Source organism: Urocampus carinirostris, chromosome 8 (genome assembly GCF_059441175.1).
Source record: "Urocampus carinirostris isolate Australia breed hairy pipefish chromosome 8, RoL_Ucar_1.0, whole genome shotgun sequence".
In the NCBI taxonomy this organism is placed as follows: Eukaryota; Metazoa; Chordata; class Actinopteri; order Syngnathiformes; family Syngnathidae; genus Urocampus; species Urocampus carinirostris.
The window spans coordinates 13,902,521-13,923,648 of record NC_142356.1 but is presented as its reverse complement, the minus strand read 5'-3'; the positions used below and the strand labels follow the sequence as shown (position 1 = coordinate 13,923,648).

Below are 21,128 nucleotides of genomic sequence, written 5' to 3'. Positions count from 1 at the left end.
ATTTTGGATAGTTTTATCCGAAGAACGGATGAAGAAACTCATTAGCTATCATTAGTCTGAAATGGGCTAAAATTTACTTTGAGTTAGTTGTAAAGGGTCATTTGATTTTAATCAAAACACACACAAGTACTCAAGTTGGAATCATGTGCTTAAAGTTGCAATTCACAACTGTTTAGCTATGGATGGAAGCAAGGTTTGAGAGTCATTGGGAGAAAGCTGGTGGAAGGGTTGCTTGAAAAACGTAAAGGCATTATAGTTCTTGAGGAGGTAAAACACCCTAACAGCCCAGGAATGGCAGATTTCAATATGAAATCTATTAATTTACTGCGACGCAGATATTGTCTGAGACCTGAAGGCAACCAGCTTGACTTTCAAGCCTTGCAGCTTACTGGGAGCGTTTGTTCTCGGCTCTGGCAACTGGCATGAAGCGTTTTGTACGCTAAATTACGGCTTGTCCAGGAATGTGAGCAGCACGCACTGTTTGGATTTATCAGCTACAAAGATGAGTATCTAGTACAAGCACAAAAGACTCACTGGAAAAAAAAAGACAAAAACAGACTGTCTCAGGGGAAGGTAAAACAAAAACTTCTCCCTAAATGCTGGTCCTTGCCTCAATCTACCCCTCCTCACTATTAATCTCTCACTATATTGTGGGAAATGGCCAATTCAAATTCTTCGGCTATTTATTTTGAAAAAGAGGAGTGGTCTGATTCACTTCACCCATTTTTATAAGTGTTAAAATTCTGAAGAAGACGGGAATTCAATGTTTTCCTGCCAAATGCATGCTTGGGTGATTGTACTCGGGGCAGTAAACCCTAAACTGAAAGGGTGGCTCCAACACATCCCGGAAACAACATCTGAAACCTTTCCAGAAGAGTGCAGTCCTAGGGACCAATATACTTTGCAAAACGCTCAAACTCCCAGGCTTCAGGTAGAGGATGATACAATGAGGAGGAGGTTTTTTTTTGTATAAGCAATTACAACGTAAAACAATCTGTCTAATCTGTTTCCTGCATCTAAGATATTCTGTTCTGCAAAGCACGAATCATACACGGATCCTCGCTAAATAAGTCTCATGTGTATTGGTTGTTTCTTTAGGACATTTCCATTTAATGTTCTACACTTACAATGGAAATGCCACAGTTGTATCCATCCATATATAGTTGATGTCAGAGTTGTCACTAACCATATGTAGCGTAACTAAATGCGTTCGGGGAGCCATTTGGAAACACACCTTTTAAATAGACGGGATGCAACAACAAAGCACACCGTTGGAGCAAACGATTATGGTGATAGACATGAATGAAATCATCTTTTATTTTTATAACAGTTAGGTGCAGAAATTACTTATTTTCGTGTAATGACGCCGCTTATGTATTTCAGTTTACAGTATACACCGTTGATTCTACATACCGTGGAAGGTCTCTTGACCAAGTTTTCTAACTTTGTGTGACTAAACTCCAGGCTGATGACATTGTACAGCTTCTCTCGCTGAGATGCAGGACAATCATAGTATCGTGTCCACTGGGCCATGGACATTTCTGTCCCCTTCTGAGTGCCGACATCCATGACATCAATCATACGTCTGCTACCTGGGTGGAGAAAGAAAAACCAAAAAGGATTTTGGCCTAGAAGATTTTGGGTTGAATACCAGACATCTTCGTTTTGCAATGTTAGTTCTAAACAGGGAAAAAACAAGTGTGATGTATGTGGATGCGTGTCTATGATTTCTTCAAGAAGAATCAAAATAGTTAAGCAAGGACCAGTGTCAAATTCTGCAGGGAAACTTCACTTCTGCCCAATTGTTGCAGCCCGATTACTTCTGACCCCTGCTGTATTCAAATATTAAATCGTTGTTTTATTTTAATTTAATGGCATGTTATAGAATGTTTTATGGAGATGATTATCCCTTTCAAAATTTAAAGCGTGGAATGAACCACGCACCTTAGTACAGGAAATACAATCTGCAAAGTGTAGGAATTCAGTCTGTGTGTGTATTTGTTGTATTAAATCTATGACAAGAATGAGCCTACATTTTTTTTTATTCAGCAGAGGGTCATGCATCATTAAATGCACCCATCAGTCTTCTGGAAAACTCCCTCATCTTTCTCCAAGCCCATACATAGCAAATATTACTGCACATTGTCCGTTTACATTTTCCACAACATTCTAAAGGTTTGACTTAGGGAGGAGGCCCATCTTCGCTTCACGTTTGAGCGGCAAACAGGTCAGCATATACATACCATCCGCACTGTGCATGAGGTATGTTAGTCACATGGCACTTTCTGGCAATAAATGTTGTAATAACTAAACAAATGACCAGCACGATTCCATCCATCCATTATCTGCACCGCTTATCCTCAGTAGGGTCGCGGGGTGCTGGAGCCCATCCCAGCTATCTTCGGGCAGTGGGCAGGGGACACCCTGAACCGGTTGCCAGCCAGTCGCAGGGCACACAGAGACAGACAACTTGCTAACTCATTCACACCTAGGGACAATTTGGACCGGCCAATTAGCCTGGCATGCATGTTTTTGGAATGTGGGAGGAAACCGGAGTGCCCGGAGGAAACCCACGCAAGCACGGGGAGAACATGCAAACTCCACACAGGAGGTTCGATCTCATGACCCCAGAACTGTCCCACATAAGCGCTAACCACTGATTAAGTTATGGAATTCCAGTGTAATGTTCCCTAGTGAATTGCTAGCCTCACATGCTTGTTCTGCTCGGAGAATAAGTCTCAGATGATCCAAGGGGATTTGTGGATATCTTTGAATTTATGACGAGCATTCCAAATTACTGGAATAAATCATCCAAAGTGTGCCGTTTACTTTTGCAATGCAGTAAATTGTAACCTTTTCTCAAAGATGACAACTTGTTCCGCTGCGTTTTGATCCTAAACTAGGCTTCTTCAAGCTTTAGGTGACTATCCTAGAATGTTTCTTTTATTTCATATGCTCGCTATGTCACTATTGATGTGTCTTTCTGCTCCTGTTCCTGATCCCTGCTGAAAAACATGTTTAACATCGCTGTGGACATAATGACATCCATGGAACGTCCATGATTATTTAATAAAGATTTGGCTTACCAACAAACATTTTGACATCACTAACAGTGAAGTTTGAACCAGGCATCCTGTGAAACAAGTAATATGTGTTACAAAGCACACTTTTAAAAATAAATTAAAAAAATTACAGTTGGGAACACAGAGGCAAAAGGAAAAAAATAATACTTGAGTCCAAGTCCGTCAGTCGTCTCAAAGAGGATCGGGTCTCGCAGGCCACCTCTTTGAATGAACTCATATGTGAAATCTGAAAGACAGAAATTTAAAATCCAATCCAGATCTGCAAGCTAATACAATATAGAGGGCCATCGCAACCCGGAGTACTATTAAGGCAGAGTAAAAATCCCAAAAGATGCATGAATTATAAGGCCAATATTTTGGGACCCTTGTGACATCGGAGTTATCAGCCCAACACCAACCAAATTGGTTAATAGGAGCCACGCTTTTAATATTAAATCACCCTCCAATGTTTGTTCAAAAGATTCTAAGCATTTACAAATCGAATTTTCTTTATTATCATTGATAAATTCATAGCGAACATTGTTTGCGACAAGACAAGGCAATTTAGGGTAGACACTGTCACGTTGCCATGGCGCCTTATTGGCCCCGCCCGTGTGGCAACAGCTGCAGCTTGTTGACAGATTGGCTCCCTGTCAGTATTTAAACTCTGTCCTGTCAATCCTCTTTTGTCGTTCTGTCTGCGAATCTCTATTTTTACACGGCAAGCCCTTTTTTTCGCCTGTCCCGTTTTTTGCTCCTGTTTGCCTCCCGCTACGATCCGCTTTGATCTCGACCACGTCTGCTCTCCCGTCCCGGATAACGATTAGTTTTTTTATCTTGACCACGTCTACTCTCCTCTCCTGGCTTTTCGACTTGTTTCCGTCCCCGACCACGTTTTTGCTCTTCTATCCCGGCTACTGACCAGTTTTTTCAGTTCCCGACACCGCCATCGCTCGCCACGGAAGTCCCACTTCCGCGTTCAGAGCGACCTGCTCCCCGCGACCAGCGATCATCGGATCGTGTGTGCAATCCTTTCCCTTCTCCTGTATTGGCCAACTTGCACTGGCTCCCAGTCCACTTAAGATGTAACTTTAAGGTTCTCTTATTAACATATAAATGTTTGCATGGGCTTGCACCCTCTTATCTCTCTGATTTGATTTTTCCCTATGTTCCTGCACGGAGTCTGCGCTCGGAAAATGCCGGTCTACTTGTGAGTCCGAGAGTTAAGAAGTCCTGTTTCCGTTCTGGTCCTGACAGACACATAATAAAGACTTACCCTGCTGTTGTCTTCCAGTCAACATGACCCATTATTGTGTTTAAAATCCCCCCCAAATCCCTTGAACTATATAGTTTTTAACTTTAAATGTTATCACTTTTGCTAAATTGTCCCAAGAGAAGAAAAAAATAATTATTTCATTAATATTTCCTTGTAAGTTGAACAAAAAAGTTACAAAGATGATCTTCTGGTCAAAATAACCCGTGATTCAAATAGAGTTGAAATCAAGGTCACAGAGTTTACATGGGAAAGATTGATACAATGCTTTAATAATGTCTCAGATAAATCATTAGCAGAAGTAAATAACACATATCTGGTGATCTCTGTGCGGATTGCCGTTTCTTGGATAAGTCTCAGATAAATTGGTGGTGTTTGTGAAAAAGACAGTGACAGACATAAACAAAACAAGAGGTGGAGTTCTCACAGGCGACAGGGCTCTTTTTGTGGATTTTGAGGGGTTCTAAAGGTGCTGCGGATGACAGGACCCCGAAGTCTCTCCATGCTGATATCATGTGCAGTATGACTATAAAGAGGCCCTCGAGCAGATGTCTAACAAAACAACTGTGATTCAGAAGAGAAATTTGAGGGGGTATCAGAAGAAGATGGGGAAAAATATAGCCCAGAACATGATGAATCATCTTCAGGAAAAGAAGAAAACTCAATGAGTGTGTGTTATGACCATAAAGAGGCTCTAGAGCTGATGTCCAACAAGGCAACTGTGATTTAGAAGAGAAATTTGAGGGGGTTGAGCAGAAGATTGGGAGAAATGTCGCCCAGAACATGATGAATCATCATCAGGAGAAGATAAAAACTCAATAAATGTGCGTTATGACCATAAAGAGGCTCTAGAGCTGATGTCCAACAAGACAACTGTGATTCAGAAGAGAAATTTGAGGGGGTATCAGAAAAAGATGGGGAGAAATATAGTCCAGAACATGATGAATCATCATCAGGAGAAGAAAAAAAAACAATGAGTGTGCGTTATGACCATGAAGAGGCTCTAGAGCAGATGTCCAACAAGACAACTGTGATTCAGAAGAGGAATTTGAGGGGGTATGAGCAGAAGATGGGGAGAAATGTAGAACAGAACATGATGAATCATCTTCAGGAGAAGAAAAAACTCTTGAGAGTGAAAGAGACTTTACTTTTGAAAATTGGCAAAATAGCATGCTACCAGAATATAACCATCCAGGCAGGCCCACACTACAAAACGACAAAGATGGTAGCACCACCCACAAGGTATGCAGTTTTAAAATATGCTAGGTGGTGAATGCCGGTTATTTTTGATAAAGAAAGAGTGAAAGCATGTATGTATGCCTTCTTGAAATGTCCAACTCAGTATCCCTTTATGCACAAAAACAGATTCAGTTTGTAGTCACTAGTATTTGCAAGCTCCAAACCTTTTCCTTGCATCCGAATGATCCGATCGGATTTGAAACTTGGGTTACAGACTTTCTCCTCTAGATGAAATGCTCTTCCTCCGACTATCTCTTCATCTGATATTACGTCCTCTTGGTAACGACGCCGAGTACCGGAACGCTGAAAGGAAAATAAAGATGTGTTTAAAAGAAAACAATATAATTAAGACAAAAACATAAATGAGAACACAGATGATCAGAGAAAGAACAAAATAAGTAATTCTGACAAAATTATGATTCCATTTTCATCCGATGGGATCTCAAGGCGTTACCAGGCCAGCCCAGACTCCGGGGTGTCCTGGGTCATCCCAGTGGCCTTCTGCCGGAGAGACATGCCCTGAACACCTCCCGGGGGAAGGCATCCAGGAAGAATCCTTGCTAGATGCCTGAGCTACCTCATCTGGCACCCCTCAAGGTGGAGGAGCAGTAGCTGTAATCAGAGTCCTCCCGAGATGACTGAGCTTTTCACCTTTTCACTACGGGAGAGCCCAGAATACATGCGGGGACAACTCATTTAAGACCATTCTTTTGTTCAAGACCCAAAGTTTATGACTGTCGGCAAGGGTAGGAACATAGATCGACTGGTAAATCGAAAGCTTCGCTCCTTATTCATCACAAGGGACCAATACATGGTCCAGAGGACAGCTTATGCTGCTCATCCTACCCTAGATTTGTGAACAAGAACATGAGATACTTTAACTCCTCCACTTGGGGCAGGTTCACATCCCTGACCTGAAAAGGGCTTGCCAAAATACTTTTCCGCCTGAAAACTATGGTCTCAGACTGGGAGGTGCTGACTCTCCAGTGAGAGTTAAAGAGCAAGGCCTGAGGAAGCCAACAGCACCACGTCATGATGAAAAAGCAGAGATATAATACTGAAGCCTGCAAACCAGATCCCTTCAAGTCTGTGACAAACCACAGCCCTGGCGGATTCCAATTCCTACAGGAAACAAATCTCCCTTACTGCCAGCAAACAGACGAAACACTGGCACCGGTCATACAAGGACCAAGGTTTCCCATAGAATTTTGTGAAACCCAGGTGGATGGATGGTCTAGTAGGAGTCCAGGGGCAATTAAATTTAAATTTTCATTTAAATCAAAACATATTATATGTATATAGCTACATATTTTCAATGCAACTGTACAGTTGTGACTTAAATGAGTAATAAATTCAGTTATTTAGAATCAGGGAGTGGTTACATTTATTTTACAAAACATTTAGTTGCATTGAGATACAGTTATAAGTAAGATCAGGCCTTTTGGGGACTGCCATTACACTGATGTATACTTTAGAGAAAATTATTTTGACACTCTTGCATTGAGGAGAGCCCACCTGCCCCGACCTTCCCTCATCGCATTCTACAGGGGCACCATAGAGAGTATCCTGACCAGCTGTATCTCTGTGTGGTGTGGAGGCTGCAGCGCTACCGACTGGGGTAGTGTGAGGAGGGTAACGAGGACAGCAGAGAAAATAATCGGGACTACACTTCCCTCCATTCAGGACATTGGCCATAAGCGCTGCCTATCCCATGCTAAGAACATTATCGGGGACCCCTCTCACCCCCATCATGGACTGTTCACTCTGCTAGCCTCTGGGAAGAGGTACTGCAGTGTGCGGTGCAGGACCACCAGGTTCCGCAGTAGTCTAGTCCCCCTGGCCATTAGACTGTTAAATGGTCAATCTAACATATAGTTAACCTAAATCTAAACGGCTGCTAATCTGACTTTTTGCACTACTGGCAGTTCTTTATAGCTTGCCACTCCTTGCACATTTGCTCTCTGCACTATTGTACTTACAGCGTTATTGTTACAGTGTTAATGTTACTGTTTACCTGACTTGTTAACCTGACTGCCCATTTTGCACATCTGGTTAGCTACTCCTCTTGCACTATCGGCACTATGGTAAAATACTATACGTAGCCATAATACAATACAACTTTTATTTATATCTGTACATTCAAGGAAACTGTGCGGGTCAGATGTATCGACATTTCGTTCTGTATACACGTGTACTAGAATGACAATAAAGTAGATCTGAATCTGAATTAAATGCATTACACCAGTTTACACTCAGAGTGTAACACTAACAGACCCCGTTTAGACTGTACATCTCTGTAGAATCCTTCAAATGGAAGCCCATTATGGAATCTATTGTATGTTTACTGCATGAAAACCCACAGCCTTGACACCCGAAAACGCCAGCCAAGCACCCAGGGCAATTTGAATGGGTGAGTGATAGGTGGAGTCCTGACCTCTGTACACAAAGTGCACACCCCGAAGTATAACTTTATCATTCTCATTTGCGGTATTTAGTGACATTTTTACAGAAGAACTCTACTCGCACCTTGTTTTGAAGCCATTGTTTACGACAAAAAAAGTATGGTCAAAATGAGCCTTAACGATTTTAAGTAGGGAGGGAGACAATAAATTTGAAGTAGTATGTTTGATAAGGGACACAGACTCAGACATTATTATTATTATTGTATCAAATCGTCAAAATATTTAGCTTTTACGGCTATTTGAGTCAAAAGGTCCCGGCCCTTGTATTACACAGTAACCAAAACGGCAAATTTAACCATTAAGATGCTTCAAACGAAGTTTCGTTAATCTTTGACAATGACAATATATATTCTGAATCGTATTGATACCAATTACGTGATATATTTTCATAATGTGATGGAATACAAAACTGGAATGGTCTTACCCCCATCCTCTCGTGTTTTAAGGTGTTTTATTATGGTTTTGTAGGTGTCTTAGTTTTTCCTTTTTCTTCTTCTCCTTCTTTTTCTTCGTTTTTCGTCTTCTTCTTCGTCTTCTTCCGTTTCTTCCCGTTTTACCGATTAACACCACAGATCTATGTATACGTGGCGGCCATTTTGGTCGGGTCAACGTCCCCGTTTTAAATGATGAATTGCTTATTTCACGACCGATTTTCATGTAGTTAACGTTTGTTGTCAACGTCAACTTTTATTAAGGAAAATTGAGAAATAACGACAATATATGAACGGTTATGAAATACAAAAAATGGCAGTGAAATGTTAGCGCCTTATATGAAACGTATTAAAAAAACTATTTTCAATTCAAAATGAGTGTTTGGACTCTAAACTTTAGAGCACAGGTGTCAAACAGGCGGCCCGCGGGCCAGATCAGGCCTGCTAAGGGATTGAATCCGGCCCGCGAGACAACACTCAGAGAAGCACAAGAGAAAAACAAGCTGCAGGTTGAAATATGTCAACTTGATGTTGCCAAAGATGCAGAGATTTTAATTCATGCGTTTATTACTTCTCGGCTTGATTACTGTAATGTATTGCTTTCTGGTCTCCCGATGTCTAGCATTAAAAGTTTGCAGCTGGTTCAGAATGCGGCAGCTAGACTTTTGACTAAGACCAAAAAGTTTGAGCATAATACTCCTGTATTGGCCAACTTGCACTGGCTCCCAGTCCACTTAAGATGTGACTTTAAGGTTCTCTTATTAACATATAAATGTTTGCATGGGCTTGCACCCTCTTATCTCTCCGATTTGATTTCCCCCTATGTTCCTGCACGGAGTCTGCGCTCGGAAAATGCCGGTCTACTTGTGACTCCGAGAGCCAAGAAGTCTGCGGGCTCGAGAGCGTTCTCCATCCGGGCCCCGGTGTTATGGAACGCCCTGCCTCTGGAGATAAGATCTGCAACCTCAACAGAAGTTTTTAAATCGAGGCTTAAGACACACTTCTATTCCAAAGCATATGATTGTTGCCCACCTCATATTCTGTTTTGTCCTGTCTTTTTTCGACGCCTGCCTGGCTGATACGAAGGAGAAGGATGATTTGGGATGGGTCAGCGGACCGGCGTCTGACCTGCAGCATGTCAACCCCTGCATTTACCGGCTGGCAGAGACGGGAGGCAGCGTCGTGGCCGTCATAGACTTTCTGGACTGGTTTGCAGGCTGGGGGCGTCGTTGATGTCATGCACTTTCCGGACATTTTCAACATCTTACCTTATGTTTACTATTATGTGTACAGTAATGCTAATTGTAATTCACCCTGGTCAATCCTGGAAGGGGGATTACCACATGTGAGGTCCTTTCTCAAGGTTTCTCTTTTCTCCTCACACTGAGGTTTTTGAGTTTTCCTTGCCCGCATGCTGGTTTAAGATCAGGTAATTGTGTAATTTTGTAACTGTAATCCTGTGCAGTCCTTTGAGACATTTTTGTGATTAAGGGCTATATAAATAAATTTGACTTGACTTGACAAAGCCAGGTGCCTCTCACAAAGACACTGTACTTGTATTTATTTCTCTCTCTCTCTCTCTCTCTTCCACCCCTTCTATCCCACTCTCTGTCTCTGTCTCTCTTTTTCTCCTCCTTTGTTGCTCTTTGTCTCTTTCTCTCTCTTTGTCTTTTTAACTTCTTTTAACGTCTGCTCTAACGTCATTTTTTCCATTTCTCTCTTTTCTCTTTCTCTCTTCATACCCTTTGCGCTTTCTTTTTTCTTTTCTCTTCTTCTGTCTTTCTATTTCTCTTTGGATTTCTTTCTTCCTCTCCCTTTCTTTTCTCCCTCTCTCACAACTTTGTATCTTTTGTTTCTCCCGCTCTCTCCCTCTCTCTCTTTTTCTTTCTTTGTCCCGCCCTCTCTCCTTTTCCCTCTCTCTTTCTCTTATATCTTTATTTCTCTTTCACTCTCTTTAATCTACTAGTCCGGCCCCCGACAGAATGTTTGTTCTATCGTGTGGCCCCCAAGTTAAAGTTTAGAGGATATTTTAGGACTTTTTTAAAAAAACGTGTGAAACTTCTTGATTTAACAATGTTTTATTTTCCAATCAAGGTGAATGAATATATATATATATATATATATATATATATATATATATATATACATATATATATATATATATATATATATTGAATAGTGTGTGTGTGTGTGTGTGTGTGTGTGTGTGTGTGTGTGTGTGTGTGTGTGTGTGTGTGTGTGTGTGTGTGTGTGAATGGATAAGTGTGAAGCACATTGTAAAGCGCTTTGGGAGGTCTTCATTGCTTTTGGGAGGTCTTCATTGACTTGAAAAGCGCTATATAAATGATATATAATAAATTATATATAATAAATTAATTTACACTACACTATAAGGAACAGTGTGTATGTGTGTATTATATTTGTAAAAATGGCTCTGATTAAGAAAAATAATAATATTGATTTAAATGAGGGGTGTCAGACTCATTCTAACTCGGGGGCCACACGATAGAACAGACATTCTCTTGGGGCCGGACTAGTTGATTAGAGAGAAAGAAAAAAGAGAAGGAAAGGGAGAGAAAAAGAGAGAGGGTGGGATAAAGAAAGAGAAAAATTGAGAGAGGGAGAGAACACGTGAGATAAAAAGAGATATAGTGAGAGAGGGGGAAAGAAAGAGAGAGAAAGAAAGAAATCCAAACAGAAATAGAAAGAGAGAAAGAGAGAAGAAGAGAAAGAGAGAAGGGGAGAAAGAGAGAAAAGAGAGAAGAGGAAAAAAGGAAAATAGAGCAAAAGGAGGTAAAAAGACACAGAGAGCGAACGAGACAAAGAGGAACAAAAAGAGAGAGACAGAGGGTAAAAGAGAGAGAATTACAGAGAGAGAGTTTTTTACATTGAAACAATGTAAGCCACCAAGAGGGCCTACAAGCCACTGAAGCTATCAAAAAGATTAAATAATGGAAAAAACAGAGGCAAAACATTTTCACCTATAAACGGTGATTCCAGCTTTCCAGGACTTTATTGTACAGAGTTGACTGCATCCATAGGCAGCACAATGAGCTGGCGTTCTCATTTGGATATATATATATTTTTTTGGGCTTCATCAACATGTACTGGAAGAATTTGTAAATTTGACCCGACTAGCTTAACCTCGCAGTAGGCCGCCGCTCTCAGTGAAGCGTCGTTTCTAGTCTTCTATAAATATCTGTGGGCAAGCCGCTCACGTTGTGTCTACTCGTGTATATCTTTTCGACAACCTTTCACTACCGGAAGTATTTAATACGCGCTCAGCTCAAAAAAAGGGTATTTCCTTTTCTACAATTAAACATCATCATTCATAAAATCACAATAGGATTTTATTATGAGTAATATTTTATTCTAACCTCGTATTAGTCTTTAAAAATACTTAAAGCATCTTGGCATTTTTATCATATTTTATTCTGAATAACCCGGCAGGATGTATATCTACGTCACTCACAAAATCGTGTCGTGTAATTCTCATCGCTGCTCGATACATTTGTTCGTTTTTTAATGGTGAAGTAATTATTTGACCGCCCGAAAATGAACACCGTTTTGTCGAGAGCTAACTCCCTTTTTGCATTCTCTCTGAGCGTCATGGCGGCCTTAACTTTTGGCTGTTTCATCACAACAGCGTTTAAAGATAGAACAGTTCCTGTGGACATCCGTGTCTCCAACATCATGCTGTAAGAGTCTTTTGTGTGCTTCTTTCTTTTATTATTTTGTTAAATGTGGGCATTATGTCGTCGCATTGATTCATATCTGTGCGAATTGAAAGACACGTCTAAATCCGAGCTCATTTCCTACGGGTAGGCAAACTGCTGCCCGCGGGCCTCATGCTGCCCACTAGGCGTCTGCATCCGGTCTTCTACCGAAACGTCTTACCTTATGTCAGGGATGTCAAACTCAATTGCACAAAGGCCCAAAAGTCAAAACACACTTAAGGTCGCGGGCCAACCAGGATAAACATTTATTGAACACACTTAAACTGAATGTTTTTGGGACATAAATATGAATAAAAACAGACAAGAATATTACATTTAAACCTTAAATCACTTATACAGTATTTATTATTTTGCTGTAAATGAAAATGTTTTGTTAAATTATACAACTTAGAACTTAACTTAAAAAACTTAACATTAAAATAACATTCAAATTCCTTTGCTCCTATGTCAATGTATATATTAAAAAAAACTTAAATATCCCAAAAGATTTTGCTCTCCTTAATATATCTCCTGTCAAAAGTAGAAATATGAAAATGCTACACAAATTATTTTGTAAAAACGTCACAACATTCTGAGAACAGGGAGCCTGATGTGCTTACCTTTGGCGCAGACGGAGTAGGGCGAGAGATGGGAGGGAGTGCTTGCACTTTTTGCATAGCTCCACCCGTCCCTACCACTCACCCAATCAAATAACTTTAAGTTCTCTTCCGGTGTTTTGGCGTATTTACAATTTGTTCCGTGGATTCATCAAAAAGTATCTGAACACTGAACACAGATTATATAGTGAACTTTTATATAAAGGATTATTTTGCGTTGTACAGCCAAAACAAGTTTTTTTTTTGTGTGACACCTTGACTGTAAATCGTATTGAAAACGAGCCCTATATATTCTGAAAAGTACTGCTTTGTAATTCAGCTTTGGTTTGGCTTTGCGTGTATTTGAACAGGATTAATGGCCCAAGTTTTGAACAAGATGGAGAAAATTTGCATGCAATTAAATTAGTCTCTGAGCCATAGGTACTCATAGAAAGAGCCATATATGGCTCGCGAGCCATAGGTTCCCGACCCCTGGTATATAGTATAGTATACGTCATATATGAAGGAATAGGTACAGTGACTAAAACGTCAGAATATGATGTCCAGGGATGAGACGGCGTTGTTCATATTGACGGGCCATTAATAACAATAATGTAAAATGGTCTTCCGGGCCGGATATGATTACACGGCGGGCCGGACGTGGCCCGCGGGCCGGGAGTTTGGCACATGTGCCTTATGTAGACGTCCTACCACAGGCTAATCTAACAGAGATTTTTGTTATCTTTATTATCAAGTAAAACTGGCAAGACTGAGACTCGGAAACATTGCAGATAGAGTTTGTCCCCTGCCCACTGCTTGCTGGGATGGGCTCCAGCATCCCCGCGACCCTACTGAGGATAAGCGGTGCAGCTGATGAGATGAGATGAGTTTGTACTCATTCCATATACAGTGCGTGATTACCGTAGCCGATACACACCATGCCATAAAGCTACGCGAAAAAATACGCGAGGCTTAAAATCTACATCAGAAAACAGTGGAAGAAGCAAATAAGACTGAAATAAAAATTGTAAGTGCTCCCCCATAGGAAATCATCGTTGTGCATATGCGCACTAGGCAATGGTAGGATGTCTCCACAAGGTAGGGTGTTTCGGCAGAACACTTGACTTGAACACCTACCCACCCGAATTTTAAGATAAAAATACATATAGATTCAGATTCAGATATACTTTATTGTCCTTCTTGTACACGTGTATACAGAACGAAATGTCGATACATCTGACCCGCACAGTTTCCTTGAATGTACAGATATAAATAAAATGTTGTATTGAGTTAAAGTATTGAAGTACTAATAATATACTAAATAATTATAGTTATGTATAGTATTATACAGTAGTGCAAAGAGTGCAAGAGGAGCAGCTAACCATAATATAAAATGTAAGGCTGCAATATGTAATCGATCAAATAAAGTATTGCTTAATAGAGATTAACTTGATGTTCAAATTGTTCATTATTTTCAATTTTCTTTTTTCACAGGCGGAACGTTGACGACTTCACTAGACCGCGAGAGCGGAGTGATTTGGCTTACGTCACTTTTGACCTCTCGGCTGATATCCTTCAAAATTTCAGAAACTAAAGTTTTGATGAATGTAAACTTGGGTTTCATTTGACATCACTTACATGGATTTTTTTTGAGTAAAATAAAAAACAAGCTGTATTATAAAGCGTCAAATAGATGGCAATTCTGTAGTATAGTAAAGACTCGGTGTTTGTTTTAGCTCGATGCTAAAATTGCATTGAAATTGCTTGCTTATCCGAAATAAGGCTACAGTACGTCACAAAAGTGAGTACACCCCTCATATTTTTGCAGAGATTTCATTATAATGTTTAACAGAACAACACTGAAGAAACATTGTTTTGACACAATGAAAAGAAGTCAGTGTAAAGCTTATATAGCAGTGAAAGTTTATTTTTACCGTTAACAAAACTCAAAATGCAGCCATCAATAATTAAACCCCTGACAACAAAAGGGAGTACACCCAGAAGGCAGAACATCCCTATAGGTCCAAACAAAGCACTGGTTGTCATTTTCACTCCACAATACCATGTGACTTGCTATTCTTACCAAGTCTCACGTATAAAAGCAGGTGTGTTCAATTTAAAGTTCGCTCTGTCATACTGGTCACTGAAACTCCCAAAATGGTACACCATGGCAAGGAATGTTCTGGGGACCATAAAGACAGAATTGTTGCACAACATAAGGCTGCCCAAGGGTAGATGATTGCCAACACCATGAAGTCGAACTGAAGTACAGTGGCCAAGATCCTCCAGCGTTTAAAAAAATCAGGATGCACTCCCAACAAAGCTTGTGTTGGATTTCCTAAGAAGCTGAGTGAATGTGCACAGTGTCACATCCAACTGCTATCTAAGAAAGATAGGGGCATTACCAATTGTGAGGCCCCCTTCTCAAGGTTTCTTTTTTTCCTCATGCTGAGGTTTTGAGTTTTTCCTTGCCCGCATGCTGGTTTAAGATCAGGCGATGGTGTAATTGTAATCCTGTGCAGTCCTTTGAAACATCTCGTGATTAAGGGCTAGCAAATAAATGTGACTTGACAGCGATATAAGAGGTGGCGGGTTAGCCTGGGAGTACTCAGAGCATACACTTCAGGAACTTTTAGTTTACAGTGTACTCACTTTTGTTGCAAAAAAGTTTAGTTATTGACGGCCATATTGAGTTTTTGAGGGTCGAAATACCTTTACACTACTATAATAGCATTACACAGACTACCTTTCATTGTGTCAAAGCAATGTTTCTCCAGTGCTGTTTTTTACACTTAATAATAAAATCCCTGCAGAATTGTGAGGGGTGTACTCACTTTTGTGACATACTGTATAGTGCCCAGAAGACTCCTTTCTGAGTGATCTGCTGTGTGCAAATGAAAACATTACTAGTAATATTCTTTTTTTATATTTTGCTGTTTTGTTTCACTTTACTTGCCAATAATGTTCCCTTTAAGCTTCCACGGTTCTGAGCAATTACAAAAAGTCTTTGAGCGTTGCTTGCGAAAGAGGCTCCAACTAACGATGGTTTTCATAATTGATGAATCGATCGATTATTTTTTTCGATTAACCGGATTTATCAAATATATTTTTAATTTCCTCTTTATTCAAATATTAAAGTTTTGGACTGATAGAAGACCATATAACATAATATTCTATAATATAAAACTCTTTTAAAAATCCAAGTTGTAGCCAATTATCTTGACAACAAATATACATACGAAAATATGCTATACTTTGCTCTGAAAACGCTGGTTTACCAGTGATCCCAAGAGCCAAGAAGAGATCCGCAGGTTCGGGAGCGTTCTCCATTCGGGTCCCGGTGTTCTGGAATGCTCTTCCCCCTGAGATTTGATCTGTAACCTCAGTGTAACCGTTTAAATCTAGGCTTGAAACACACTTATATTTTATAGCTTATGATTGTCTTATATTTCATGTTGACAATATCTGTGTGTTTTGTTATTGCAACAATAAAAAGACGGAAACTTGCACGGCAACATTGTAGTCACGTAGATAAGAAAGCTACCTTGCCTAATGGTGCAGGCGATTATTAAAGTAAACCACAATTGTCTATATTTTATTGTCTTAGAGATATTAAAAAAATATATATTTTTTTAAAAAGTGATGTCCTGCATGCACACTGAAATTCTGGCCAAATTTACTCGTAAATTCATTTTACAATTTTAAGCCCTGATTTTTGTGCGCAGTTGGATTTTCTTCTACACAGAGAATGTCTGGGCAGTGCCCAATTTCGCACGCATGCAGCTTAGAGGGGGACATTATAAGGTATTTTTTGTAATTGAACAATTGTTTATTCCATTATACAACTTTCTTTTGTTTACACGTTGATTTTGATTTGCAAATATATTGATGATAGGTGGTAGAGTTCGGCCGATTATCAGGCAGGCCAATATTAGGGAATTTGACAGACAACGGTATTGGGATTTTTATTCATTTGACGTCCTAATTAAATATATTTAAAACTGGGTTATTTAGGCTCAGATGCAGCCGAGTCTCACGCTCCCTCTGTCCTGCTCCTCTCGCTCTTCTCGGACCCTACACACCCTTTGTCTTCTGATTGGATAAGCAACCGGGGGCGGAGCCACTAAAACATGAACAAAAACGTTTGCACGGCAGCTTTGCTTACTCGTCCCGACATGCATGTGTCCGTGGTAGAAAAGTGTGTTTGCGATTAGAATATACTGTAGTATGAAAAGTGTAATTAACTTGTTTTAGAGGGGCACGTTCAAATGGTGACTGATATTTTAGCTCTTATCATAAGAGAGGTTTGTCAATGTGAAATTTCGTCAATCAAGCGTGTGCGTTTGCGATTGAAAGAGAGCATAAAAAGAATGCTAAGGTGTCAGGCTGAGCGATTAGCTGTTACCATAACATTAGTTCGTCAATCTGGCTTTAAAACAGGAGTACCCACTATTTTTCAATTCATGAGCTCCATTAAAAACAATTGTTAAAGTTTTACAGCAAATGAATATCGGCTCCAAATATCGGTTGTCTCCCTTCTCTTAATGCTAATAGGTCTCGGCCCTGAAAAACCCATCTGTTAATCCTTGACAGGTGGAAAATAGTTACTGTGCCAGAAGTGTTTTTTTTTAACCTTGTAAAAATGCATTTTTCTTAACTTTCAATACATTTGCAGACAATATTTGACTGGAATGTGAAACAGCTCTTCCTCTACTTGTTTGCTGAGTATTCAACGAAAAGCAATGTAAGTTATTCTCATTAACCAATCGCTATCGCAAAAAGGGGTATCTACAATTTTTTTTCATCTTTTTTGTGTGTTTTTGTGTCAGCCTTTGAACCAGGTGGTGCTCTGGGATAAAATTGTCCTCCGGGGTGAAAATGACAAACTGAGATTGAGAGAGGCAAAATCTAAATATTTCTTTTTGGATGATGGAAATGGTCTCAGGTAAGCATAAATCAGTTAAAATTAAGGATTATTTGGGGAGTCTACTCCGTATAATTTTTCATGATATTGGAGTGTATCCCATAATTGGCAATATTTGGACAATTAAAGACTTTCAGTTGATCGTTAAGGGTTAGGGTTATCTAGCTATGAAATTACTGTGTAATAAAGGTAAGATTAGGCCTAAAGAATCCAGCTTGACCCGACCCGCGGGTATAAAGGCCCGAATCTGATCGATACACTTGATTTGATGGACTGGGCCCCAAGTAAACTCGAACCTGCATTTGAGTGCTGTGAAGACTTTGGCACCAATGTGTGCGCTTTGGCACAGAAGTTCCTTCTTTGGCTGAAGGCCGTGCAGCGCCAAAGTAGAGCGCTGAGGTGCAGCTTCGGATTTACTTTCAACTCAGTCCCTCAAATCAAGTATGCACTTCGTTGCCGAAATAGGCGCGACCCCGACGTGCAGTATGCATGGCAGCGCTCAAGTTTGTGAAAGTACAGTTACTTCAGATTCAGAATAATATCACTCGAGTAGAGGTAAAAAGTAGTCATCCAAATAATTGAGTAAAATTAAGTGCATGCTGTGCAGATCCTTCACAAAAAAATGCGAGAGAGAAGCCCGGCCTAACTTCTTGATTGACAATTTATGCCCAAAATCTTGCCTCTACAGTGTATTTCTATATATCAATCATAATGGCCTGGTGTTGCCAGGCATTCTACTGGGGTGAGGTTGTTGGGGTGTTAGTTTGTTGAAAAAGCGCTAGGGAGCCACTAGGTAGTGCCAAAGAGCTGCATACAGCTCCAGAGCTGTTTGTACCCGAAAGCAGATGTTTATCGATTTTGTTGGTATTTATTTTGGTTGCCTTGACACCAAACCTAAATAAAAACACACCCTGAGGCCTAAACTACAACTGTGTACATTTTTTACAAAAATCATGCCTCGGAGCATGTCTTGAGAAGGAAATTAAATGTTTTTGAGATGAAGTGTTTGAGGAGTATGTTAGGAGTGATGAGATTGGATAGATTGAGAAATGAAATTGTGAGAGGCAGAACTGGAGTAGTAGTGGAACTGAGCAAGCGTGGGGATAAGAGAGTACTCGGTTGGTTTGGACACATGGAAAGGATGGATGAGGAGCGAATGTTGAAGAAGATCTACAGAGCAGTAAAGTAAATAAGTAAACGGAAGGAGACCAAGAGGAAGTGCGCGATTAACGTGGATGGATGTTGTTATGAGTGCACTGGAGGAAAGAGGTCTAAATATAGTGGAAGCTAAAGCTCTTGTTGGTGATAGGAATGAGTGGAGAGGTGTTGTGAAAGGATAGTGGGATGTTTGGACGTGTTCTAAGGGATGGGCAGGGCACCTCTATGATGCGGCAGGGATAAACCAGTGAAAGCTGTTGGGCCCTGCTATTGAATAAAAAAGTGTTTTGTGTCACCCTGACCCGAGTGACATGGCCGCTTTCTTGTGTCCCGTTCCATCTGGAGGGACGAAAGCATGACCAACTTAGGTGCCGAGGTGCCTAACTTGTTTGCGTGTTTGGGCATTTGGGTTGGCCATGGTCCAAAAAATCTTTGTGTGTGTCTTTTGCTATTTTTTCCCATTTTTATTTTCTTTGTTATTGTATGTGTTTGTCTTGCTGTCGGTCACCCCTCTTGAGGGATATGACCAAGGTAGATAGTACAAACACACGCGCAGATTGGGATTTATAGGTTTAGATTATAAAGGTATTTTGATGTTATATAAATCTGTGGATGTTGAATAATTTTGAATCCATCTATAGTAGGAGTGAAGACATTTTCCATTATTTGCTGCCACCATGATGATAAACTGTGTTCTGTGCCGCTGCTGACAATTAATACATCATTGGCATCTTTCACACAGGTCCAACAAGAACATCACTCTGATCCTGTCATGGAATGTCGTTCCCAATGCCGGGATACTGCCGCTTGTCGTCGGGAGTGGATACATCAATGTTCCCTTTCCTGATAAATACGAGTCGACGAGAAGTTATTAAATATAATTTCCTTTTTGTTTTTAATGTACACCAAGTTTTGCACTTGTGGGCTTATATTCATACTGTGTTTCATTATGTATTCTTTTTGAGGAATAAAATGGAAGACTTGAATTTTTATCTCAGGCACGGACAAGATAACCAAACCTCGTTTTTTTTTGTTTTTTTTTACATGTGTTGTCTCCCAGGTTATAGGGGATACATTGAAAGGTAGTGATAGTTTGAAGCGTCCATGTTCGAAATTTTGTGCACAATAAATCATAAAGCACATTTGAAACGGTGCTCTGCGAAACAAAATATAACATTCCTCAAAATTAATGTTGTTTATACCAGACAATTAGTCGAAAAAGATCGTATTGAGCAGGGATCTGCAACCTATGGCTTGCAAGCCATATGTGGCTCTTTTCATAAGTCCATAAGGCTTGGAGATGAAATGGAACTTTTGCAATTGGTGAGTCAATTGTTAAACATGTGTTACTGACATTTAATTTATCTCATATATTGGAAAAAAGTTTAACAGTTTACAGTTATAGTGTCGCACCAGCAAATTTAGTTTTGGCTGTGTATCTTTTATATGGATCTCATTAAACAATTTAAGTTCACGATTGAGACACTTTATGATGAAAACTCACAGAACAAACTAGCCCAAACCAATGTTTTTAACCCAGAATCTCTAGCAAAGCACCTAAAGCATTTCGATTGGGTGAGCGGTTATCTTGGGACAAAAATGCTTTACACTCTTAGTAACTGCAGGGAATTCTAAATTTAAGTGCTACATCTCATCTCATTAGCTGCACCGCTTATCCTCAGTAGGGTCGCAGGGGTGCTGGAACCCATCCCAGCAATCATCGGGCAGTGGGCAGGGGACACCCTGAACTGGTTGCCAGCCAATCGCAGGGCACTTAAGTGCTACATGTTATATTAATATGGGACACAGGCTCTGGTCATAGATATTATGAAACCATGGAAGCAGCAAGTTAGTGACTTTATTAGAGTCAACCCAAAAAAAACGTTTTGATGGCAGCTACATATAGTTTATGAAAGCCACTTTGTGAGTTTTTTTATATGACTTTTTCACCTCATACACAACGCCATATCGGGTAAGTAACAATTGAAATCCATTTTTATGACAGTAAGTTAAACAGAGATTTGAGAAGGAAATTAAATGTTTTTGAGATGAAGTGTTTGAGGGGTATGTTAGGAGTGACAAGATTGGATGGATTGAGAAATGAAATTGTGAGAGACAGAACTGGAGTAGTAGTGGAACTGAGCAAGCGTGTGGATAAGAGAGTACTCGGTTGGTTTGGACACATGGATGAGGAGTGAATGTTGAAGAGGATCTACAGAGCAGAAGTCAATAGAAGAAGACCATGAGGAAGGGCGCGATTGACGTGG

The 21,128-nt window shown here is 40.2% G+C and overlaps 2 protein-coding genes across 2 annotated transcripts in view; one reads left to right on the top strand and one right to left on the bottom strand.

The window, feature by feature from the left end:
* kdm2aa (lysine (K)-specific demethylase 2Aa) overlaps nucleotides 1-8,551 on the bottom strand; it is a 36,938-nt gene extending 28,387 nt beyond the window's left edge. The window contains exons 1-5 of the mRNA XM_088341674.1: nucleotides 8,461-8,551; nucleotides 5,739-5,877; nucleotides 3,231-3,309; nucleotides 3,087-3,133; nucleotides 1,414-1,592 (exon numbers count right to left, since the gene is read on the bottom strand). Of these exons, the coding sequence (XP_088197800.1) occupies nucleotides 1,414-1,592; nucleotides 3,087-3,133; nucleotides 3,231-3,309; nucleotides 5,739-5,877; nucleotides 8,461-8,466 (450 nt within the window). The 5' untranslated portion in view covers nucleotides 8,467-8,551. The remainder of the gene's footprint in view (nucleotides 1-1,413; nucleotides 1,593-3,086; nucleotides 3,134-3,230; nucleotides 3,310-5,738; nucleotides 5,878-8,460) is intronic.
* A 3,292-nt stretch (nucleotides 8,552-11,843) lies between these two features.
* On the top strand, nucleotides 11,844-19,847 carry spcs3 (signal peptidase complex subunit 3). The gene is made up of 5 exons (XM_088343044.1): nucleotides 11,844-12,165; nucleotides 14,274-14,349; nucleotides 17,449-17,523; nucleotides 17,609-17,724; nucleotides 19,604-19,847. The coding sequence occupies exons 1-5, from the start codon at nucleotides 12,023-12,025 to the stop codon at nucleotides 19,734-19,736; spliced, it is 543 nt and encodes a 180-aa protein (XP_088199170.1). The 5' UTR covers nucleotides 11,844-12,022; the 3' UTR covers nucleotides 19,737-19,847.
* Nucleotides 19,848-21,128: the final 1,281 nt, after the last annotated feature.